This window comes from Leptopilina heterotoma, unplaced genomic scaffold (genome assembly GCF_015476425.1).
Source record: "Leptopilina heterotoma isolate Lh14 unplaced genomic scaffold, ASM1547642v1 Lhet_68, whole genome shotgun sequence".
Taxonomy (NCBI): Eukaryota; Metazoa; Arthropoda; class Insecta; order Hymenoptera; family Figitidae; genus Leptopilina; species Leptopilina heterotoma.
Window position 1 is genome coordinate 179,802 of NW_025111157.1, and position 24,918 is coordinate 204,719.

General features: G+C 24.0%; 1 protein-coding gene across 1 annotated transcript in view; it reads right to left on the minus strand.

Annotated features, from left to right (window-relative positions):
* Positions 1–17,286, minus strand: part of LOC122510164 — a 112,677-nt gene extending 95,391 nt beyond the window's left edge. The window contains exons 1-3 of the mRNA XM_043624618.1: positions 17,261–17,286; positions 13,208–13,415; positions 11,954–12,905 (exon numbers count right to left, since the gene is read on the minus strand). Coding sequence (XP_043480553.1) covers positions 11,954–12,905; positions 13,208–13,415; positions 17,261–17,286 — 1,186 coding nt within the window. The remainder of the gene's footprint in view (positions 1–11,953; positions 12,906–13,207; positions 13,416–17,260) is intronic.
* Between the last annotated feature and the right edge of the window lie 7,632 nt (positions 17,287–24,918).

Sequence of the window (24,918 nt, forward strand, 5' to 3'; positions counted from 1 at the left end):
TCGGCCCTCTATTTCTTCCTACGTCTCTCCCTTCAGCGAGGGGAGAATAAAAATCACGAATCCACGAGGCCATTCGCTGGTTGTCACGACGATCGAAGTCGAAGAGTTTCGCTCTGGCAACGTATACTCAACAAGTCACGTTTTAACGAGCTAGAAGATTTGAATATAAAACTTTTTTTTTTCTTTTTTTTACAACACGGCCTAATACTTGTTTAAGTGGAAAAAACTGGGTCGCGAGATTATGTACTCATCATATTCAGCACAGCTTTTTTAGAAAAAAGAAAAGAACCATAAAAAAAAGTTGCCTTATTATACACATTTCTTTTCATGTTCTATATAGGTCAACTTTTTTTCTATCCTTCTTTTTTTTTATTAATCCTTCCTGAGGGTTTTGCCACGCTTTTGCATATTTCAAATTCCCTAACTTTTCCAGGTATTAAAAAAAGAAGAATTTTTCCAGGTTTTTAAAACTACTGTTACTTTTGCCAAATTAAATGACTATAAATTTTTATAAATTGGTACATGGAACATTCATCATCATTTCTAGATAAAATTTTCACTTTTTCCCTGAACCACGAAGAATATTCTGATTTATTCTAAAAATTATTAGATACTCAAAAAAATGTTCTATTACATTTATTTAGAAAATTCTTCGAAAACATCAGTAACTTAATTTTTAAATAAATATTTCATTATTATTTTTCCGTAGGAATTAAAATTTTCAAGAATTTCAAATTCAACAACTCATAAGAATATTATAACTCATATAATATTATAACTCGGAGTAATCCATGTCTTCATGTTTTATAATAATTAAAGTTGACCGAGTGATAAAATTATTATTTTATATTTTATAAGAATATTGTTACTGTCACTTCTTGAAAATTATGTTCATCATTTCAATGCAATTATTATTTTCTACAATTTTTCACTAAAATTCTTCTAAAAATCAATTATTTTTAATAATTTTTCAAAAAATTCTTTGAAAATTTTCAGGGCTGCAATGATTTAAATCAAACTGCAAAATGCATTAGGAACCGAAAAGGCTGCAAAATTAGTATTTCTGTTAAAAGTTTTGAATTCAAAAAAATAAAAAAGAATACACGGAGAGAAAATAAATATTAAATTTTCTAAAAGCATTTTACAATTTGTGAAAAAAGGGCAACAAACCGAAATTTTGACATAGAAAATATTAAACAGTGAAAGAAATAATATAAAATTTAGTAAAGTTATATTAAAATTTAACTAAAATTCTTAAATTTCATATAATTATACTAAATTTCACATAAGTTTTTTTAAAGTTTAGTATTTTTTATATCCAAATTTTGCTTTGTCGCATTTTTTTCTTCAAATTGTGAAAAACTTTTACAAAATTCAATACAATTTTCTTTCCGTGTACGTTACAGAGATAGTATAATGAATATCACAATTATTAGTTTTGTTTATTTGACTCAAATTAAGGAAAAAACTGGAAATCAGAGAATTTTTTTAGTCATCTAAAAGTCAGCGAATTTTAAAAAAAATTTTTTTTTTTTTTTAAATTTTTAAAAGCCTCGGAATTTTAATCGAAAGCAATACATTTTTTATAATTAAAGGTTTAAACACACTAAAATTCTTTTTATGAAATAACTTTTAATTATCTTCTCTTTTTGTTTATAAATAAAATTGTTACTTAAAAAGCATTATACTTAATTTTTAATTATCAATGCAGAATATTAAATAATTTAAAAATTTATTAATCTGGGAAACCGAAAAATTAGTCAGGAAATATCAGAGAATTCTGAAAATGAAATTTTGCAGCCATTTATTATTAATAATTATTAATAATTTTATAATTTTAAATATTGAAAAAAACGAACTACTTAAAATATTGAATTGTTTTGACGAATTTTAATAAAATTTTTAAGAACAATCACATTTTTCGAAAAATTCTATTAAAATTGGTTTAAAAATAATTGAAATTTGAAAATTGTCCAATTAAATAAATCAGAAAATAAAATGATTCAAATAATTTTTAAAAAAATTTAATTATGCTTTTTCAAAAAAATTAGTTCTATACAGAAAAATTCAGATTTTCAAAGATTTTGATTGGAAGCATTTTTAAAATTCAATTATTTCTCAAAATTCACGCTATTAATGATTTTAATATTCAATTATTATACAAAAATTGTATTAAATATAATTGAAATTCTGGGATGAGTTTTATTATTTACGAAAATAATTGAATTTCTAAAAACAATTTTATTATTTATGAAAATAATTTAATCCCACTACAAAATTTTATTATTTATGAAAGTAATTGAATTATTTCGAAGAAATTTATAGAAAATTTGTAAATAATTGAATTGATGTGGAATTTTTATTATTTATGCAAAAATAATTAAATATTTGCGAATAATTTTATTAAAATTCTACTTGAGTAATTTAATTCTTATGAATAGTTTTATTAAAATAGTAGATATTGGAAATTATTGTAGTCAGGAAAATATTTGAAAAATTGAAATTTTGAGAAGAATTTTATTAAAATTTTTGAAAATAATTTAATTCTTTTAGAAATCTGTATCAAAATCTGTAAAGACATTGAATTTTATTAAAATTTTTGAAAATAATTGAATTTTGGAGAGGAATTTTATTATTTATAAGGATAGGTATTTGAAATTTTGACTAGAATTTAAAAAAATTTTTGAACATAATTGAATTTCTGCGAAGAATTTTATTACTTTTAAAAATAATTGAATTTCTGCAATAATTTGTAACATCTCAAAAATTCCATTTTTAAAGTGTTTTGAAATAAAATTCTTGTATAAATCTATTATTTTTACTAATTAATTAAATATATATATTAAAAAATGTAACTAATTTCAGAAGAATTTGAATTATTAAAATGTTTCAAAAATGTTCTATAAAATTTCTAATGAAATTCATTCAAAATTGAAATTTTATAAAATTTAAAATCAAAGACTTTCAAAGTTTATGAAAATTGTAAGCGCAACTTTTAAAATCCAATTAATTTTGAAACATTTAAGTAAAATTATTCATTAAACAATTTATAAGTAACAATTTTATGATAGTCCTTCAAGAATGAAGTTATTTAAAAATAAATTATATTGTCATCAATAGAAAAAAATGAGTGTTTTGTATTAGTATTCGTGGTAATTTCATAGTTTATGAGGCAAACAAAAAAAGACACTAAAATTTAGAATTTTCTTATGAATTCTGGATATTGAATATTTTTTCAGTATTTTTAATTGTTGCGATGCAACAATGTTGATACGTTTTTTGTCTCAATTTGCTATTCTTAGAAAAACTGTGAATTTCTGAAAAAAAGAATAAGAAACAAAACAAAAATAAACAAAATTTAACGAAAAACACTAAAGATAATAAACAAAAAGTTAAAAATTTCCAAACGAAATATCATGATAAAATTCACTTCTAATTGTATATAAGCCAAGAAAAAGGAACTTGTGTTATATGAGTAGATTTCATTCCCACGAGTTAACCCATTTATTTCTTCGTAGTGGTTGACACGTGGCATCAGTTTCATTGGGACAGGCGACATATATTTAATTTTACTCTATTACAACCTCTCAGATAATCTTGTACTTTAATTATAATTTTAGACGCTTTGAATAAAATTTACTCTCTCATATTCTTCTCTTCTCCCAAAAATTTCACTCCTAAAATTCACACGCAACGTGGAATTATTATTAAATACATTTTTCATTTTGCTATCAAATTAACCATTGCAATTTATAATATTCACGTTGATATAAATATATTTTTGCAAATTTAGAATAATTTACAACTCTTTTTTTTTTAAACAAAACTATCAATTCTTTTTTTCAGCTCTATTATATGTTTGTTCTATTATTTTCTCATTGCACTTTCTCGAACTACTTCCTTCACTAGAACAGCGAAAATAGGGACGAGTTTCAAAGTGCCCGGCCATTTAGTCATTCCTCTTGGACTCTCAGTACTAAGCAGCCACCGTTGGGTATCGTCCAGATTGCGAATTATACATGGTGACCAACTAGCAAGGAATTATTGCAAATAACTAAAATTCTTTTCTAAATAAAACTATTTTTACCTACAGGCAAAAAAATTAAAAAAGAAAAATTATTGACTATCTTCTGACTTTTAATGTAAATACCTAAAAACAACATAACTGCCATTCAATAGTGTAAAATAGCTGACAAAAAAAAAAAAATTATCGAGGTTTCACTGTACACTGAGAAAACAATTTATTTGAATCTTTGTTATACAGTCAACCAAAAATTATTTTTTAATTAAACGTAATCATTTGGATGCAATGCAAAATAAGTTTGACTCAATACCAATAATGTTTAATTCAATTATAAAATATGTTAAATTTAAACGTACTTTTTTGGTTGGCTGCTTATTTTTGGATTTAAAGAAATTTTTTCCAAGTGTACTGGAGAAAACAGTAAAAATGTACTAAACATCAAAGGAGATATTATTTCTGAATATGAGGGCTCAAAAACGAGTGAAAGTATTATTTCAAGTAATTTTAAGTATTTTTTAAGTATTATTTTTAAAAATACGGACTCTACGGACCAAAAATGAAAAAATACGGACTAATTTCTGACAAAAATATTACCAGTCCGAGTCAAATAAAAGAACATTTTACTTAAAACTATAAATTAAATTTTTCATAACAATAAAACATGATCGAGTGATAAAATCATTATCAATGCATTTATTATATTCAAGAATTTTTAACCAAAATTCTTTTTTAAATCGATTATTTTTAAAAATTTTCGAAAAAGTTCTTTGACAATTTTCAAATCCATTTATTTATAATATTCAATTTTACGAAATTTCAATTATTCGTCAATTATGCAATTAAATATATATTAGAAAATGAAAACTTCAAATAATATAAAAAAAATTTAATTGAATTATTTAAAAAAAAGTAATTTCAAAATTCAATTATATTTAAAAATTCACGCTATATTGCTTTTAATATTCAATTATTATTATCTTCAATTTTAATTAAAATTCATTTTTAAATGAATTTTTATTAGAAAACTCTACTAGAATTTAATTATTTAAATACAAAAATAAATTATTTATTGAATGTTTCTTTAAATTCAATTCCCTTAAAGAATTTTATCAACACATTTTTGAATAATTCAATTCTTTCAGCGAATTATAAAAAAATTGTTAATTCGATTATTTAAATACAAAAAACAATTTATTGAATAATTGCATGTTTCTTGAAATTGAATTCTTATAAAGAATTTTATCAATAAATTTTTAAATAAATCAATTCTTTCAGCGAATTATAATATAAATTTTAAGAATATTTACATTTTTCGAGAAATTGGAATAAACTTGTATTAAAAATAATTGAAATTCCGTAATGAGATTTTTATTTGTGAAAATAATTGAATCTCTAAGAAAAATTTTATTATTTTTTAACAATAAGATTTAATTTTTACAAAGAATATTATTCTTCTTGAAAATAATTGAATTTCTGTAATAATTTGTAACTTTTCCAAAATTTAATTTTTTTTTCTGTTTTTAACTAAAATTCTTTTATAAATACATTATTTTAATTAATTTTTGAAAATTTTCTTAAAGAATATTCAAATTTAATTGTTTACAATTCAATTTAACAAAATTTCAATTATTCATAAATTCCTCAATTAACTACATATATTAGAAAATAAAAACTTGAAATAATTTCAAACAAAAAAAATCCATTAAACATTTTCAAAAAAAATAATTCCACTAATTGTTAGTTAAAAATATGAAAAATACAAATTTTCAAAGATTTTAATTTGAAACCTTTTCAAAATTCAATTATTTCTAAAAAAATTAGGCTTTCAATATTCAATTATAATCTAAAATTTTAACTGAAAATCATTTTTAAATCAATGTTTATGAGAAAATTCTACTAGAATTCAATTATTTAAATATTAAAATAACAATTTATTGAATAATTTGCATGTTTCTTAAAATTTAATTCTCATAAAGAATTTTTGCAATAAATTTATAAAAAAACTTGTAAATAATTGAAATCCTTTGAAATTTTTATTATTCTATGAAAATTATTCAAGGTTTGCGAAGAATTTTATTAATTTTTTTTTAAATAATTGAATTCTTTAGGAAAATTTTATTAAAATAGTAGACATTAAAAATCATTAAATTGAGGAAAATTTTTGAAAATAATTGAAATTTTGCCAAGAATTTTATTACAATTTTCGAAAATAATTGAATTATTGCAAAGAAATTTATTATTTATGAAAATAATTGAATTGCAGAAAACGATTTTATTATTAATAAAAATAATTGAATCCTTGTAAAAATTTTTTATTATTTATGAAAATAATTGAATCCCCGTAACAAAATTTTATTATATATGAAAGTAATTGAATTATTTCAAAGAAATTTATAAAAAAATTTGTAAATAATTGAAATGATGTGAAATTTTTATTATTTATGAAAATAAATAAATGTTTGAGTAGAAGTTTATTAAAACATCAGTTATTGGAAATGATTGAATTCAGGAAAATATTTGAAAATAATTAAAATTTTTCCATGAATTTTATTCAAATTTTTGCATTTAATTGAATCCCTTTATAAAAAATAATTGAAATTTTGCGATGAGTTTTATTATTTATGAAAATAATTGAATTCCTAAAAAGAATTTTATTATTTACGAAAATAATTGAATCCCTGTAAAAATTTTATTATTTATGAAAATAATTGAATTATTGCCAAGAAAGATAAAAAAAAATTGTAAATAATGAAATTCCTGTGAAATTTTTACTAATTTTTGAAAATAATTAAATGTTTGTGTAGAATTTTATTAATTTTTTTTTTTAAATAATGGATTTATTTTGGAAAATTTTATTAGAATAGTAGAGATCAATTAAAAATCATTGAATTAAGGAAATTTTTTTAAAATAATTGAAATTTTACCAAGAATTTTATAAAAATTTTTAAAAATAATTGAATTTTCGAGAATTTAATTATTTCTAAAGATAATTGAAATTTTGACGAGAATTTAAAAAAATTTTTGAATATAATTGAATTTCTGCGAAGAATTTTATTACTTTTGAAAATAATTGAATTTCTGCAATCATTTGTAATTTCTCTAAAATTCTCCAAATTTATATCGTACAATTTACGAACTTTTCAACCTTTTTTTTTTTATCAAATTACGGACTTTACGGACCTTTTTAAAAAAACGGACTTTTACGGACTTTAAGCAAAGTTACGGACTTTTACAGAATTTGCGAACCTAGTTCGAACCCTGGTATATGGACATAAAAAATTTAAAATCAACTTCCTCGTAATTGATAATTTCAAAGAAAAAAAAAAGATTCTCGAAGATCCCTTACAACACCACATGATCCATAAGGTGCAAAGAAAAGAAAGAAGAAAACAACAAGTCTTTGACATTTCGCTTGAGGGTTTTCCTTTCACTAACACGGTAAAAGGAATTCAATAAATAGAAAAAAGAGAAGAAAATATTTAACACCCAAGGTTCAAAAGGTTCATCAGCGCCTCCCATCTTTCCCGTCTTGTAATGCACCATGTTTTTAGTGACTTTTATGTTGTTTGGGTATCGGGCCATTAGCACATTTATCGGATTTAATATTGATTTATTGGTTGTGTGTAAGCGAAAAACGGGTCGCTGACCGTCGAAAACCTTGTGGTGGTTGGTCACTCCTAAGCTCGCTCTCTCAACTTTGTGTGTCTGCGACGAGGCTGAGAGAGCAGACGCTCTCTACTTCTCTTGTTTACCGTCCACCACTACGTCTACTGTTCCTGACTCTGATTCGTTCTGAGTGTAAGCAAACGAGTCACGCCAAACAGAGAGAAAAAGAAGCAAGTGAGACACGACGAAAGGAATAAAAAAAAGGAGCATTATAAAAAGACAACACTCTCCGAGGAGGATGGAGGGAAGAGAAAAGAAGAAAACAAAAGCAGAAGAAGAAGAAGAAGAAGCAGCAGCAAGGGAGATGTTTCAAGACGAAGAAGAGACAGCGAGCCGCTGCTACGATGTCCGACTCCCTTCTGCTCGACAGAACACTCGTGTGTGTATACGCTCACTTTTTCCACTCTTTTTCTTCAAGTGCTATCTGTGTTTTTAGCAGACAAGAGAGAAAGAGAAGGAGAGTCGGACAGCGGTCAGTGAGTGGAAAAAAAATAAAAATAAGCGGCTGATTCATACGCGGAGTCATGCAAGCGTTTAATCGAAAACACGAGGTGCACGTTTTGCGACAAGATATACTCTCAAACCTCCCTAACGACGACAACAACAACAACAACAACCACAACCGTGGTTTGCCTTAGACAAGATCTCACGTGATTTTCTATTTGACGGTTTCTGCCGATAAAAACATAAACATTTAATGATTATTTATAGACCATCAATGTTCATCGATTTACCGTTCGAATACAATAATTACCAACACACGTTGTTCCTCTACATCTAACCTCAAAAACAATACATGTTTTCTTTCGACATTGTCCCGCTTTGCCCTATTTGGCCTTGTCAGATTCTATCCGGTTTGATTCCTAGTAACGGAGTTCAGCCCGGGTCAAGCAGATTCAGTTGGGATTAAATTTTTAGATTGGACTCAACTTCTCTTAGCGTCTCTCTCTCTCAGCGCTATACTCTTGGCCTAATCCCTACTATTTCGATCTTTATTATTCAAAATTTAACTAAATCTGTAAAAAAAAATTCTAAACCTGTAACTGATTCTGGACCGAATCAGTGAAAGTCACTAATTTTTCATCTTTTTCCAAAAAACGGGCCCAACATTACATTTCGAAATAATTGCAGTTTTTCTAACGATATCAAATTGAGACAAAAAACGTATCAAATTGATTCATCTTAGCTTTAGTGATTGTGTCACAGTTCTAATTAGAATTAACCCTCTCTAGGTTATATCATGCTGAAGGTTGGATCTAACAATCAACTACATACTTATAATTTTACCCAACATTTCCAAAAACCAATATTTCGGTTTTAATTCAATACAATTAACCTTGTATACTAAAACTTGATTTGCTTATTAAATTGATTAAGTTTCATTTACTCATACAGACTGCTATATTTAAAAATTGTAAAACCAATCTATTTCTGGTTTTTCATTATCAAGTTTAAACTTTGTTTTCTAATTTTAATTCATTATATTTTTCTACCAAAAAAATTGGAAACCTTCGTGTTTTATAATTATTAAAGATGACAATAACTGAATGTTTCTAAAAATTGAATTCTAATAAAGAATTTTATTAAAAAAATTTTTATTATTTATAAAATTATAAAATTTTTTTAAATAATTAAATTCTTTAGGAAAATTTTATTAAAATAGTAGATATTAAAAATCATTCAATTGAGGAAAATTTTTTAAAATAATTGAAATTTTTCCTAGAATTTTATTAGAATTTTTAAAAATAATTTAACTTCTTGAAAGAATATTATTATTTATTTAAAAAGTTGCTAAGAATTAAAAAAATATTGTAAATATATTAATTGAATTTCTGCAAAGAATTATTATTGTATTACTTTTGAAAATAATTGAATTTTTGCAATAATTTGTAACTTCTCCAAAATTCAATTTTTTTGAGTGTTTTTACTAAAATTCTTCTATAAATCCAGTATTTTTAATAACTAATTCAATATATATTAAAAAATTCAACTAATTTCAAAAGAATTTGAATTATTAAAATTTTTCGAAATTCTTTAAAATGTCTAATGAAATTCATTGAAAATCAAAATTTTATAAAATTTTAAATTAAAATCTTTTCAAGTTTATCTATTTATGAAAATTATAAACGTAACTCTTTTAAAATTCAATTAATTTTAAAATATTTAAGTCAAATTATTTATTAAATAATTTTTAAGTAATAATTTTATATGATTGTTATTCAAGAATTAAGTTATTTGAAAAGAAATTATTGTCAGAAGTAGAAAAAATTAAAGGTTTTGTATTAGAATTTGTGGTTATTTCATAGTTTATAGACACAAAAATTCAAAGTTTTACTATGAATTCTAGTAAATTGAATATTTTTTTAATACAAAAAAAATCCAATAATTTAAGAAAACAACAATTTTCCAGGATTCCGATAAAAATTCCCTGACTTTTACAGGTTTTTTTAAGGTTTCAGGGTTCGAACCAATGAAACTATTAAAAAATACGGACTTTACGTACCAAATTCAAGAATTTATAACTAAAATTATTCTTAAAATCGATTATTTTTAATAATTTTCAAAAAAGTTCTTTGACAATTTTCAAATCCATTTTTTTACAATATTAAATTTTGCGAAATTTCAATTATTCGTAAATTCTTCAATTAAATATATATTAGAAAATAAAAACTTCAAATAAAATAAAAAAAATCCGCAATTAAACTTTCTCAAAAAAATTTATTCCACAGAATTGTTAAATATGAAGAATTCAGATTTTCAAAAAATCAATTTCAATTCTAAAATTTTAACTGTAATTCATTTTTAAATCAATTTATATTAGAAAATTCTACTAGAATTCAATTATTTAAATACAAAAAAAAATTTATTGAATAATTGCATTTTCTTAAAATTGAATTCTTATAAAGAATTGTATCAATAAATTTTTAGATAATTGAATTCTTTTGACAAATTTTAATAAAATTTTTCAGAATAATTACATTTTTTCGAGGAATTCGATTAAAATTGTATTAAAAATAATTGAAATTCTGCAATGAGTTTTATTATTTATGAAAATAATTGAATTCCTAAAAAGAATTTTATTATTTACCAAAATAATTGAATCTCTGTAAAAATTTAATTATTTATAAAAATAATTACATGATTGCGAAGAAATTTAAAAAACACATTTTTAAATAATGAAATTCCTGTGAAATTTTTATTATTTTTTGAAAATAATTAAAAGTTTGTGTAGAATTTTAGTAAATTTTGTTTTAAATAATTCAATCATTTTGGAAATTTTTATTAGAATAGTAGAGACCAATTAAAAATCATTGAATTATTGAGGAAAATTTTTGAAGATAATTGAAATTTTACCAAGAATTTTATTAAAATTTGTGAAAATAATTGATATTTCAGAGAAGAATTTAATTATTTCTAAAGATAATTGAAATTTTAACGAGAATTTTTAATAATTTTTGGATATAATTGAATTTTGGCTAAGAATTTTATTCCTTTTGAAAATAATTCAATTCTTGCAATCATTTGTAATTTCTCTAAAATTCTCCAAATTTATATCGTACAATTTACGAACTTTTACGAATTTCAAGCAAAGTTACGGACTTTTACGGAATTACGGACCTAGTTCGAGCCCTGAGGTTTATAAAATTCCTTGATATTTCCAGGTTTCCAGGTTGCGTTTAAACCCGAGTGACTTGAGTGCAGCAAATTGTTTTTTTTAATTGAGTGCAGAAAAGTAATTATTTGAGTGCAGAAAAGTGTGTTTTGTTTCAAAGTACAGAAACCAACAACTTTATGCTGCATTTACATTAAAGTAAAGGTTCGCTTCTCCTGCAGTTGTTTCACAAAAGAAATTTTACATGAGAATAAAAAAAGTTTTAAAAAAGTATAAATACTTTTGTAAGTCCAATACTCATGCTATCTGCATCTACTAGAATAAAAAAAAACACCTAGACTTGGGACCTTTGTTACATTTACCGCCTAATTAATAAACTCAACCAACGCAACTACTTCTAATGCCTTATGCATTATCTAGTCTCGTTCTGAATGCAATCTATATATCCACTAGAAACAAACGAGACGATAATAAACCAACTATGTGTCGGAATTTCTTTTCCACATTTCGCGCAATCACAGCAGTGAAATCTTAATATATTCCCGACACTCTTGAGATCTCAAATGTTCGCTTTTTGAGCGAGCATTTGAGATCTCAAGAGTGTAAAATCGCAAGAGATAAAAGAAAAAAAAACTGTTCCGTCAACTCACATGCTTCCATAGAGGTGTCCCGCGTCGGTGGTGACAATTCCGTTGTGGCAGTCTGCGTTGTTGTGACAATAAAGCTGGACTCTGCTTCTTCCTTATCCTCCGTAGTAACCTTATTGTCGCCAGCTTTCTCCTCGGGTCTCTTCTGCTTTGGACCCAGGTAAATCCTAACTCTTCCAGCTCCCAACTCCTCTCTAGGATACGAAAGCGATGACATCGGCACGGCAACTGTACTCGCGGTAGTCCACTCGACACCACTACTACTACTACTACTACTACTATCACCAATCAACACGTCTAATGAAGTTGTAATTTCACCACTCACGTTCTTCACCTGCACCTGCACTAAACCTTTCCCTGTTCTTCTCTCTTCTTCAACAAACTCGGTTCCCTTAATCACTTCACTATCACCAATCCTCACCGTAGTCGCTTGTTCAATCCTCTCAGTGCTAAATTTTCCCAAAGCTGATGAATTCTCTTCCACTTTCAACTGAGGGAAAAATTCAATATTCCTTGTATCGAGCCAATTCAAATTCTCCGATGGTCCCCCCTCACCTCTCTTCCAATTTGAATCGTTCGGTTTTTGAAGAACGTTTGACGACGGCGACGACGACAATGAGTTCTTTATCGCGTCACGTGTCTTCCAATGAATATCGTTTTTCGTCGCTGTCGATGATGTTGTTGTTGTTGTCGTCGTCGTCGTCGTCGTCGCCGTCAGATAACGCCTGGTGATTAATGGCGATAATGTTGGTATCGAAGCGACGTTGAGAAGCGTGACTGCCGCTTGTGTTTGGCTGCTGAAGAGAATGACGACGAAGAGAAGCAGGGGCAGACCCACCCCAGCCCCCGTGGTGGCCCTCACAACCCCCGGCCTTACCACGAGAACTCGCGAGGCTGTCCAGTCCAGCTGTTCTAGAACCGGGTTCGTCCACGAATCCTCCGAACAATATTCCTCCTATTTTTCAAATTTTTCGAGTCCAAATTTAATTTGGACTCGATTCTATTTCCTTCTTTATTTATCTCTCGTTTCACTCCATCTCATCAAGGAATGATTCTTTAGCTGATCTTTAATGATCATTTAGAACATTGTAGGTTTAAATAAAGATTCTGATGATAATGATGATGATGATGATGAGAAATTGATAAAAATGTCACCAAATTTTATCAATTTTCCGTAAAATCGATTCAATCCGATGAATGCCATCATCGAATTGTTTTTTGATAATCATTCCCAGTCATATATTGCTGATGGCAAACGTACTCGGCTATTTTCTTTTGCATCGTTTCCTTGATGGGCGTGGCAGTTTTACCACCCCTGATTCTTTTAGACGATTTTCTTTTCTCTTCTCCGTTTTCTTCTTCGTTTTCGACCTCTTCCACCACTGTCCGCTGCTCTTCCGCCCGAGCGAGTACGACTCCTTGTGTACCTGGCCGTGTCGTCGACGATACTATTATCACCGGTAGACTGTCACGTCAGGAACAAATCGTATCCACTTGCACCTGAAACAAATTATTAAAGTATTACAATTCAAAAATAGGGATAATTTTTTCAAATGATTGTCAGCAGTGGCTAATGAAATTCTAAAGAAAAGAAAAATTATACTCTAGTTGGGAATTACACACTAGAGTAATTTACAGAACATGTAGTTACATTTTATGTAAATTAGTGCAAATTGGGTGAAGCGAAACTTGTCTTTAATCTTTATTGTCCGAACTCCTTAACTAATTCCTTAATTCCCAACTCGGAATCTAAATTAGCGAAGTTCAGTAATTTAAATTAGTAAAAATTTCTACTGATTCCAAGCAGTTCCGTATAAGGACCCCGGTGGAAATACAATAGTTTTGGGTTCCAGTCGATTTTTCTATAAGTTTTTAAATTTAATAGTTTTCTCCAGATTGAATACAAACATAAAATTGAAAATTTATAAGAAAATTATTTAAAATTATTTTGCGCCATTATAGGCATGGTTACGATAGGGTTGACACAAAAATTTAATTTTCTTTTTCCCTGATTTCCAGACAGAATCTTCACTTTTTCCCTGACCTTAAAGAATATTCTGATTCACATTATTTTGCTATGGAAAATAAGATTTTCCAAATTTCTATTTCAAACCTATTAAAAGTCAATAACTTATAAGAATATTATTATAAAACATAAAGATATCGATCGCTTGATTTCTTCCATAGAATTTTTAATTAAAAGGATGAAAAATTCAGATTTTAAAAAATTTTAATTTGAAACCTTTACAAAATTCAATTATTTTAAAAAATTTAAATTATTAGTAACTTCTCTAATATTCAATTATTATCTAAAACTTTAACTGAAATTAATTTTTAAATTAATTATTATTACAAAATTTTGCGAAAATTCAATTATTTAAATAGAAACATAGATAATTTATTGAATAATTAAATGTTTCTTAAAATTGAATTCTTATACATAATTTTATCAACAAATTTTTAAGTATAGTAGAATTCTTTCGACGAATTTTAATAACATTTTTAAGAATAATTACATTTTTTGAGGAATTTGATATAAATTGTATTCAAAATAATTGAAATTCTGCAATGAGTTTTATCACGATTTCTGAAAATAATTGAATTATTGCAAAGAACTTTATAAAAAAATGTATGCAAATTCTATTTTTAATAATTGAATTCCTGTGAAATTTTCATTATTTTAGAAAATAATTGAATATTCGTGTAGAAATTTGTCAAAATTTTTTTTAAATAATTGAATTCTTTTGGGAAATTTTATTAAAATAGTATGGAATAATTGAATTTGGCTTTTCATTTATAAAGATAATGGAAATTTTGATGACAATTTTTTAAATATTTTTTTTAAATAATTAAATTCTTATAAAGAAGAATTTTATCAAAATTTTTTAAATCATTGAATTTTTGCGATAAATATTGTTATTTATGAAAATAATTGAATTTTACAATGAATTTTATAAAAATTCCTGAATATAATTGAATTTCTGTAAAGAATTTAAATATTTATTAAGATATAGTTTAATTCTTTTAAAGAATTGCGTTAAAATTTAGAAAATTGAAACTAATTTCAACAAAACTGAAAATAAAATTTTTCAAAAAAATACTTCATTAAATGATTTATACCTATGTAATAACCTAATCATAATAACTTAATCATCGCAATCATTCAATTCTTTTCATAAATAATAAAATTTTTACAGGGATTCCATTATTTTCGTAAATAATAAAATTCTTTTTAGGAATTTAATTATTTTCATAAATAATAAAACTCACTGCAAAATGTCAATTATTTTTAAAACAATTTTAATCGGATTCCTCGAAATAATATAAATATTCTTAAAAATTTTTATTAAAATTCGTCAAAAGAATTCAATTATTAAAAAATTTATTGATAAAATTCTTTATGAGAACTGAATTTTAAGAAACATGCAATTATTTAATAAATTGTTTTTTGTATTTAAATAATTAAATTCTAGAAGAATTTTCTCATAAAAATTGTTTTAAAAATGGATTTCAGTTAAAATTTTAAATTATAATTGAATATTAAAAGCATTAGATATACATTTTTAGAAATTATTAAATTTTGAAAAGATTTCAGATTAAAATCTTTGAAAATTTGAATTTTTCATATTTTTAACCAACAATTCTGTGGAATTAATTTTTTTTGAAAAAGTTTAATTGCGGATTTTTTTAAAATCATTTAAAGTTTTTATTTTCTAATATATATTTAATTGAAGAGTTTACGAATAATTAGAATTTTGTAAAATTGAATTGTAAATAAATGAATTTGCCAATTCTCAAAGAACTTTTTTAAAAATTATTAAAAATAATGGATTTATAGAAGATGTTTAGTTAAAAACACGAAAAAAAAATTTAATTTTGGAAAACTTACAAATTATTGCAGAAATTCAATTATTTTCAAGAAGAATAATATTCTTTGTAAAAATTAAATCTTATTGTTAAAAAATAATAAAATTTTTCTTAGGTATTCAGTTATTTTCACAAATAATAAAACTCATTGCAAAATTTCTATTATTTTTAATACAATTTTAATCAAATTTCTAAGAAAAATATGATTATTCTTAAAAATTTTATAAAAATTCGTCGATAGAATTCAAGTAGTTAAAAATTTGTTGATAAAATTCTTAATGGGAATTGAATATTAAGAAACATTCAATTAATCAATAAATTATTTACTTTTGTAGTTAAATAATTGAATTCTAGTAGAATTTTCTAATAAAAATTAATTTAAAAATTAATTTCAGTTAAAATTTTAGATTATAATTGAATATTAAAAACATTTTAGCGAGAATTTATAAAAATAATTAAATTTTGATTTTTCACAGCAAATGAAACCATGATTGAAATGATTTCACTAAATTCTGAAAGATTCAGTTGTACAATTATCAGAAAAAAATAGGTTGGATCAAAATTTGTTGTAAAATAAGAATTATTAAAGATTTTGTGTTTTTTCAACGGTTAGTAACCAACTGAAATTTTTAACCAATTTTGACAAATAATAGGTTACTGACCCTTAAAGAAAAAACACAAAATGTTTAATAATTATTATTTTACAACAAATTTTGCTCCAACCTAATTTTTTCTGATAATTGTCCAACTGAATCTTTCAGAATTTGTTGAAATAATTTTAATTATTGTTTCATTTGATGTTAAAAATCACTTTTTCGTTTGAAGTTATGTCAAGCGGTCGACACTCCTTAAAGAAGAATTTTAGTTAAAAATTCTTCTAAATGATTTTATCACTGGGTCATCTTTAATTATTATAAAACATGAAGAAATCGATCACTTCGTGTCGAAGACTCGGAGTTATCGATTACTTCATTTTTTATATACTTATGAAACATTTAATTTGTAGTTTTAAGTAAAATGTTCTCTTATTTGATTCGGACTTATATTTTTGTCAGTAATTGGTCCGTAATTTTTAATTTTTGGTCCGTAAAGTCCATATTTTAATATACTTTCACTGGCACGAGCCCTGAAGTACCAAGATGATGAACATCTTCACTGTACTCGAAAAAAAGTTCTGCCCTCCGAAAAAAAAGCCAAAGGAAGGAATAAGGAGATTTCCCGAACAGCAAAGGAGACAAAACCAAAAAATGAAAGCAGGAAAAGAATGAGAGATAATTTGTCGGAAAGTTGTATAACAACGCAACGCCATCTCATCGATAAGACTTGGATCCCTTCCGAGCTTTAAGCCATTCCATTTCGTGTACGTGCAAAGGGTCGCGAAAGCGTGAGAAAGACGGGCAGACAAAAAGGAAAGAGATGAAGAGACTCCCGTCGCGCGCCTACAGCCTTAATCTGGCCGGCGGACTCATGCTTCCTACAACTTCTTAAAATACGATCACCCTACAAAATAGTCCACGCGAGTGTGGGGTTTCGAGAGAGAGAGAGAGAGAAAATCTCTCCTTTTGTTTTCTTTTTGTTCGACCCTGCGCTCCACTGCACGCTCTCTATGCGACGTTTTGTGGCGATGTACAATGTAGCGTTTCTCGGACCAAGTTTCGTGCGCGTTCAGAAATCGCGTGCAAACCGGCATGCATACGGGATGATGCACGTGTGTAACTCGCCGTGCATACACAATAAGTACACATGAAAGGCGGATTTGAGCGACACATGAAAATGAAAATGATATACCCAGAGAAATGCGCACTTGAGAGTTCAAGTACCCGACTGTGTGTGGTGTTTGTAGGAACGTGTCCACTTTTCCACACTCACACACACATACCAGTGAAAACCGCTCTCTCTACCTCCATAATACTCTGATTCATTGGAAAGCAATGCGCGATTCAAAGGGCTGCTAATTCTTAGTAAAATGTCCTCTTGATTTTCAAATTTACAGAGAGAGACTATATTTTGCCTAATTGGAAAGGACGGGAAGTTTATTAATGATCAAGTTCAAGAAATTATATTCATATTTACGAATATAACGTACACATACGAAATACATATATGGCTCCACAAAGTGCTATCATTTTCACTAATGCTGTAACTTTTTTTCAAAAAAATTAATTTCTTTCAAAATTTCCTACACTGACAAAACATTATACTTAATTTAAATGGAAAAATAATTTTAAGTCATTTTGTTTAATTGAAATTAGTTTGTAAGCTTAATCCCAATATATAGAAAATATCTACTGCTTTGATTCAAAAATATTATTTGTTTCAATAATTATGTTTAATTCCAACTATAACTTATGATTGAATTAAATGATATTTTAAGTTTGATTAATTGACTATTATCAATTAAATATTTAATTTAATCGAATAATATTTATTGGAGTCAATTAAATCGTTTAGTTCATATTTGCTTCAAATACTGAAATTATTGGTTCAAATACCATTTAATTGACTCCAATAAATATTATTCGATTTAAGTAAATATTTAATTGATAATAGTCAATTAATCGATTATTTGAATCAAATAATTTTTTTTTCAACGTAAAGCTTGACAATAATTATTTTTTTGAAATTTGAGCTTTATTTTTTTAATCTTATATAAACAATATCAATTTTGTTTTAAATGTAAACCAAATACAAATTCGGAGAAAAATTTACACTTTAAAAAAAGCGAGTTAAAATTTAACTCCCCAGGAGATTCTATAACTCGAAAATTCTTTAACTCGAAAAATTTCACTCCCAACTCCAGAGACCATCAACTCACTAAATTTTTTACAGTGTATGCTTTTTCTCAAATTTCAAAATTAGTACTTTAAAGATAAAATCATAAGTTCAAAAAAGTTGTTTTGTCCATTAATAATATATTATATTGTAGAAAAACAAAAAAAAAAAATTTATATTTTGTATTTCTCTGGTTTCCAGACAAAATTTTGACTTTTTCCTGACCCTAAAGAATATTTTGATTCACTCTAAAAACGATTAAATACTCAAAAAACTATTCTAAAATTTCAAATTCAAACTATTTGAAATTCAATGACTTATAAGAAAATATTTATAAAACATGAAGATATCAAACACTCATAATAATAATTAAAGATTACCGAGTGATAAAATCATTATTTTATATTACAAATAAGAATATTGTTACTGTCCCTACTTCAAAATTGTAACTGAAATTCATTTTTGAAATCCATTTCTATTAGAAAATTCTACTTGAATGAAATTATTTAAATACAAAAATAAATAATTCATTGAATACTTGAATGTTTCTCGAAATTTAATTCTCGTAAAAAATGTTATTAACAAATTTTTAAATAATTAAATTCTTTCGATAAATTTTAATAAAATTTTTAAGAATAATAACATTTTTCTATGAATTCGATTACCATTGTACATATTGAAAAGTAATTGAAATTCTGTGATGAGATTTATTATTTATGAAAATAATTGAATTCCTAGAAAGAATTTTATTCAACTTTTTTAAATAATTGAATGTCCGTAAAAATTTTATTATTTGGACAAATAATTGAATTTTTGCGAAGGATTTACTTAAGATTTTTGAAAGTAATTAAATTTTTTAATCATTTTATAAAAATTTAAAAGAATAATTAAATAATTTAATTATAATTGTATAAAAAAAATAATTGAAATTCTGCGATGAGATTTATTATCTATAAAAATAATTGAATTCCCGTAAAAATTTTATTATGTATTTGTAAAAATAATAATTTAATTCTTGCGAATGATTTCATTAAGATTTTTGAAAGTAATTGAATTTTTTTAAACATTTCATGAAAATTGAAAGGAATAATTCAATTATTTCAAAATAATTCAATTAAAATTGTATTAAAAATAATTAAATTCTTTCCATGCGTTTTATTATTTATGAAAATAATTTGATGTCTATGTAATCAAATATCAAAAATTTTAAAAATAATTAATATCTTTCAAAGAATTTTGTTAAAATATTTTAAATAATTGATTTCTTTTGAAACATTTTCTTGAAAATTTTATTTCAAATAATTGAATTCCTGTGAAAATTTTATTAATCCTGATATTAATTGAATTTTTGAGAAGAAATTCATTAATTTTTTTTAAATAAGTGAATTCTTTGGAAAATTTTGATTAAAACAGTAGATATTAAAAATCATTGAATTGAGAAAATTTTTTCAAAATAATTGAATCTTTGCCAAGAATTTTATTAAATCTTATGAAAATAATTGAATTTCAGAGAAGAATTTAATTTTTTTTTATAAAAACAAATGACATTTTGGAGAGGATTTTTTTTTAATTTTTGAACATAATTGAATTTCTACAAAGAATTTTATTACTTTTGAAAATAATTGAATATCTACAATCATTTGTAATTTTATCAAAATTCAATTTTTTTAAAGTGTTTTTAACTAAAATTCTTATAAAGAATTGTATCAATAAATGTTTAAATAATTGAATTCTTTTGAAATTTTTATGAAAATAATTGAATTTTTTCGACAAACTTTAATCAAATTTGCAAGAATAATTTATCAAAATAATTGAATTCCTAATATGAATTTTATTATTTACCAAAATAATTGAATCCCTGTAGAAATTGTATTATTTATGAAAATAGTTGATTTATTGCGAAGAAATTTATAAAAAAAATTTGTAAAGAATTGAATTCTTTAGGAAAACTTTTGAAAATAATTGAAATTTTGACAAGAATTTTATTAAAATTTTTGAAAATAATTGATATTTTGGAGAAGAATTTAATTATTTCTATAAAGATAATTGAAATTTAGACGAGAATTTAAAAAAAATGTTTAACATAATTGAATTTTTGCGAAGAATTTTATTACTTTGGAAAGTAATTGAATGACCACTTTTACTATTTTCAAACTAAAACTTAAAATAACAGAAACTTTTGCACATTTTTACCATTTTTGAAGTAACAGTTACTATACAATCAAAGTAGATACATTTTTGTTAAAATTAGTAAAATGTACCTACTTCGAGCGCACAGCGAAAATTCACTTTGAAAATAGTAAAAATTGCAACAAAAATGCCCACAAGTTCCAGACAGTTTTGGTTTTACTCATATTGTAAATAGTAGAAGTTACTCTATATTTTTCTCGCGTGCGTATTAAGAAGAAAAGAGAAATGATGAGAGAGATTTTAAAACGTTTGGTAACACGAGGGCGGGCCTTTTGAAATTTTGTTTACTACAGAAGACACGAGGTTCAGCTAACTTTAGAAGCGGGGAGTGAGGAATCGCGAAAATCCTATTTTTACGAATAAACGTTCCGCGCGCGCGTCTCGGCTGCGCTGTCGCTTCTAACCGTTCCGTGTATATATTCTGTCTTGTGATGAACGACCTTATCCACTACTATGCCTCCAACATTCTCTCTAAAATTGTAATCACATAACTGCAATTTCACTATATATACGTATATAAATATCAGTGAAAAAGAAATTCATTTCAATCAATTCACAGTTTTGACTATAAATCGAAATGTTTACGGGAAATAAAATTTATTTCAAATAAAAATACTCTCTTCTCTCTAAATGTGAATTACTACCTACTATATCTAAATCTGAAACTGTTGTGTTTTTACTAAAGAAGAAAAAATAGTTTTTCTAAGGATATTCTTAGAAAAATTGTAATAGTGTAGTTTTAAGTTCTTTTAGTTTTTATCTAAATTAGTAAAAATTTCTAACAGTTTTTAGTAACATTCCTTTAAATCATTAGTAAAAATAAAAATCTACTAAAAAAATGGTAAAATTTTACTAAACCCTACGAATTTATGTTTGAATGAATTTTTACTAACTTTTTGTTAGTTTTCACTAAAACTTTAGTAAAAAAAAAATAAAGACTTCTAAAAGCGAACAAAAATATTTCACTGAAAGTTAATAGGTACAAATTTTGACTAATAATAAGTCAGTGACTAAATTTTCACTGCTCTAAATTCGAATTAGTAAAAATGTTTACTAATTTAAATTTGTGACTGACTTTTTGCTTTTAAATTAGTAAATTTTACAAACAAATAGTAATTTCTACTAATTTATTAGTAAAATTTACTAATTCAAACGCAAAACCATGGTTGCCACAAATATTTAATTTTATTTTTTCCTGACTTTTCCCTAATTTCCAGACGAAATTTTCACTTGTTTTCCTGACCCTAAAGAATATTATGATTCACTATAAAAATTATTAGATACTCAAAAAAAAATGTTCTACACATTTATTTACAAATTTCTTCAAAAGTAAAATTATTCGAAAACATCAATAACTTCTTTTCTAATTAAATATTTAATCATTATTATTTTTCCGTAGGAATTAAAATTCTTCAAAACATTCAAATTCAAACCTTTTTGAAATTCAACAAATTATAAGAATATCCAAGTCTTTGACTCGGAGTGATATTCTTTCTTCATGTTTTATATAATTTAAATTACCATAAAATTTTTCAAAAAAAATTTAATTATTTACAAAAATCCTAATAAAATCCTTCGTATAAGAATTCAATTACTTTTACAAGTAGTAAAATTTCTCAAAAAAATCAATTATTTAAAAAAAATGTAATAAAATTCGTTGCAAGAATTCAATTATTTTCATAATTAATAAATCGTTTATTCGGTAATTAATTTTTAAATCAAATTTTGTTAGAAAATTCTAGAAGAATTCAATTATTTAAATTGAAAAATAAATAATTTATTGAATAATTGAATGTTTGTTAAATTTGAATTCTCATAAAGAAATTTATCAACAAATTTTTAAATAATTGAATAATAATAATAATTTTTTTAAATAATAATTTTGTTAAATTTGAATTCTCATAAAGAAATTTATCAACAAATTTTTAAATAATTGAATTCTTTTGACAAATTTTAATAAAATTTTTAAGAATAATTAAATTTTTCGAGGAATTCGATTAAAATTGTATAAAAAATGATTAAAATCCTGCGATGAGTTTTATTATTTTATGAAAATAATTAAAATTTTCTCAAGAATTTTATTAAAATTTTTCTAAAATATTTGAAATTTCAGAGAAGAATTTTTTTATTTATAAAGATACTTGAAATGTTGACAAGAATTTTTTTAAAATTTTTAAACATAATTAAATTTCTGCGAAGAATTTTATTACTTTTGAAAATAATTTAATTCTTCAAACTAATTTTATCCAAGTTTATAAAAATAATTGAATTTTGGTGAAAAAGTTTGTTATTTATAAAAATAATTGAATTCTTGAAAAGAACTTTGTTAAATTTTTTTTAAATAATTAAATTTTTGCTACGAATTTTATAAAAAAAAATTTAATTAATTGATATTTTTCGAAAAATTTTATGAAATTTTGTATTTTAAATAATTGAATTTCTGTGAAAATTTTATTAATTATGAAAATAATTGAATTATTTCGATGAAATTTATTAAAAATTTTGTAAATAATTGAATTCCTGTGATATTTTGCCAAGAATTAAAAAAAATTTTTTTTTAATAATTGAATTTCGAAGAAGAATTTTATTATTATTAAAGATAATTTAAATTTTTACGAGAATTTTTTTTAATTTTTGAACATAATTGAATTTCTGCGAAGAATTTTATTACTTTTGAAAATAATTTAATTCTTCAAACGAATTTTATTCAAGTTTATAAATATTACTGCATTTCTGTGAAGAATTTTATTATTTATGTAAATAATTGAATTCCTGCAACGAATTTTATCCAAGTTTATAAAAATAATTGAATTTTGGTGAAGAAGTTTATTGATAAAAATAATTGAATTCTTGAAAAGAACTTTGTAAAATTTTTTTTAACTTAATTGAATTTTTGCTACGAATTTTATAAAAATCTTTTTAAATAATTGATATTTTTCGAAATTTTTTTTGAAATTTTGTATTTTAAATAATTGAATTTCTGTAAAAATTATATTACTTATGAACATAATTTAATTATTTCGTAGAAATTTATTTCAAATTTTGTAAATAATGGAATTCCTGTGAAATTTTGCCAAGAACTTTATTAAAATTTTTAAAAATAATTGAATTTCGAAGAAGAATTTTATTATTTTTAAAGATAATTGAAATCTTTACGAGAATTCTTTTTTAATTTTTGAACATAATTGGAATTTTGCGAAGAATCTTTATAACTTTTGAAAATAAATGAATTTCTGAAATCATTTTTAACTTTTCCAAAATTCAATTTTTTTTAGTATGTTTAACTAAAATTCTTCTATCAATTTAGTATTTATAAAAATTGTAAAAATTATTTAATAATTATTATTCATTAAATAAATTAAATTTTAAAAATTCAATTTTTTCTAAAACTTTTACTAAAAATCCCTGACTTTTTCCTAATTTCCCTGACCAATTTTACTTTCCCTGACTTTTCCCTGAATTCCCTGACCCGTGGCATCCTGAAAAAGTCAATTAGTAATGAATTAGTAAATATTTTTACTAATTAAAATTTATAGAGTAAATTTTAATAACAAGTTAGTGAAAGTTACTATTTATTAGTAAAATTTACTAATTCGAAAACAAAAAATCAGTCACTAATTAAATTAGTAAATATTTTTACTAATTAAAATTTGGAGAGTAAATTTTATTAATAAGTTTGTGAAAGTTACTATTTATTAGTAAAATTTACTTATTCAAAAGCATAAAGTCAGTCACTAATTAAATAAGTTATTTTTACTATAATTAAAATTTAGAGAGTGAATTAGATTTAGTACTTAAATCTGAAAAAGTGCAAATACTTTACTAATTTTTAGTACTAATTTCATCTAATTTAGTCATTTGAATTTAATTTATTACGAATTATTACTAAATTTAAAATGAGTCAAATTCTTTTTATTAAAGTTTTAGTTAAAAATTTCTAAAGATTAATAAAACTTGAATTTAAATTCAAAATTCAAAAAATTGAAGATTTCATTTAAAAAAATCACGACATAATAAAATTCCACTAAAAATTAGTCCAAATTCTGACAATTTTAAATAAGTAAATAAATAATTCACCTTTTTCTCAAATTTAGAGTCTACAATTCCAATTATAGAATCGAAGAAATAAAAATTTCAAT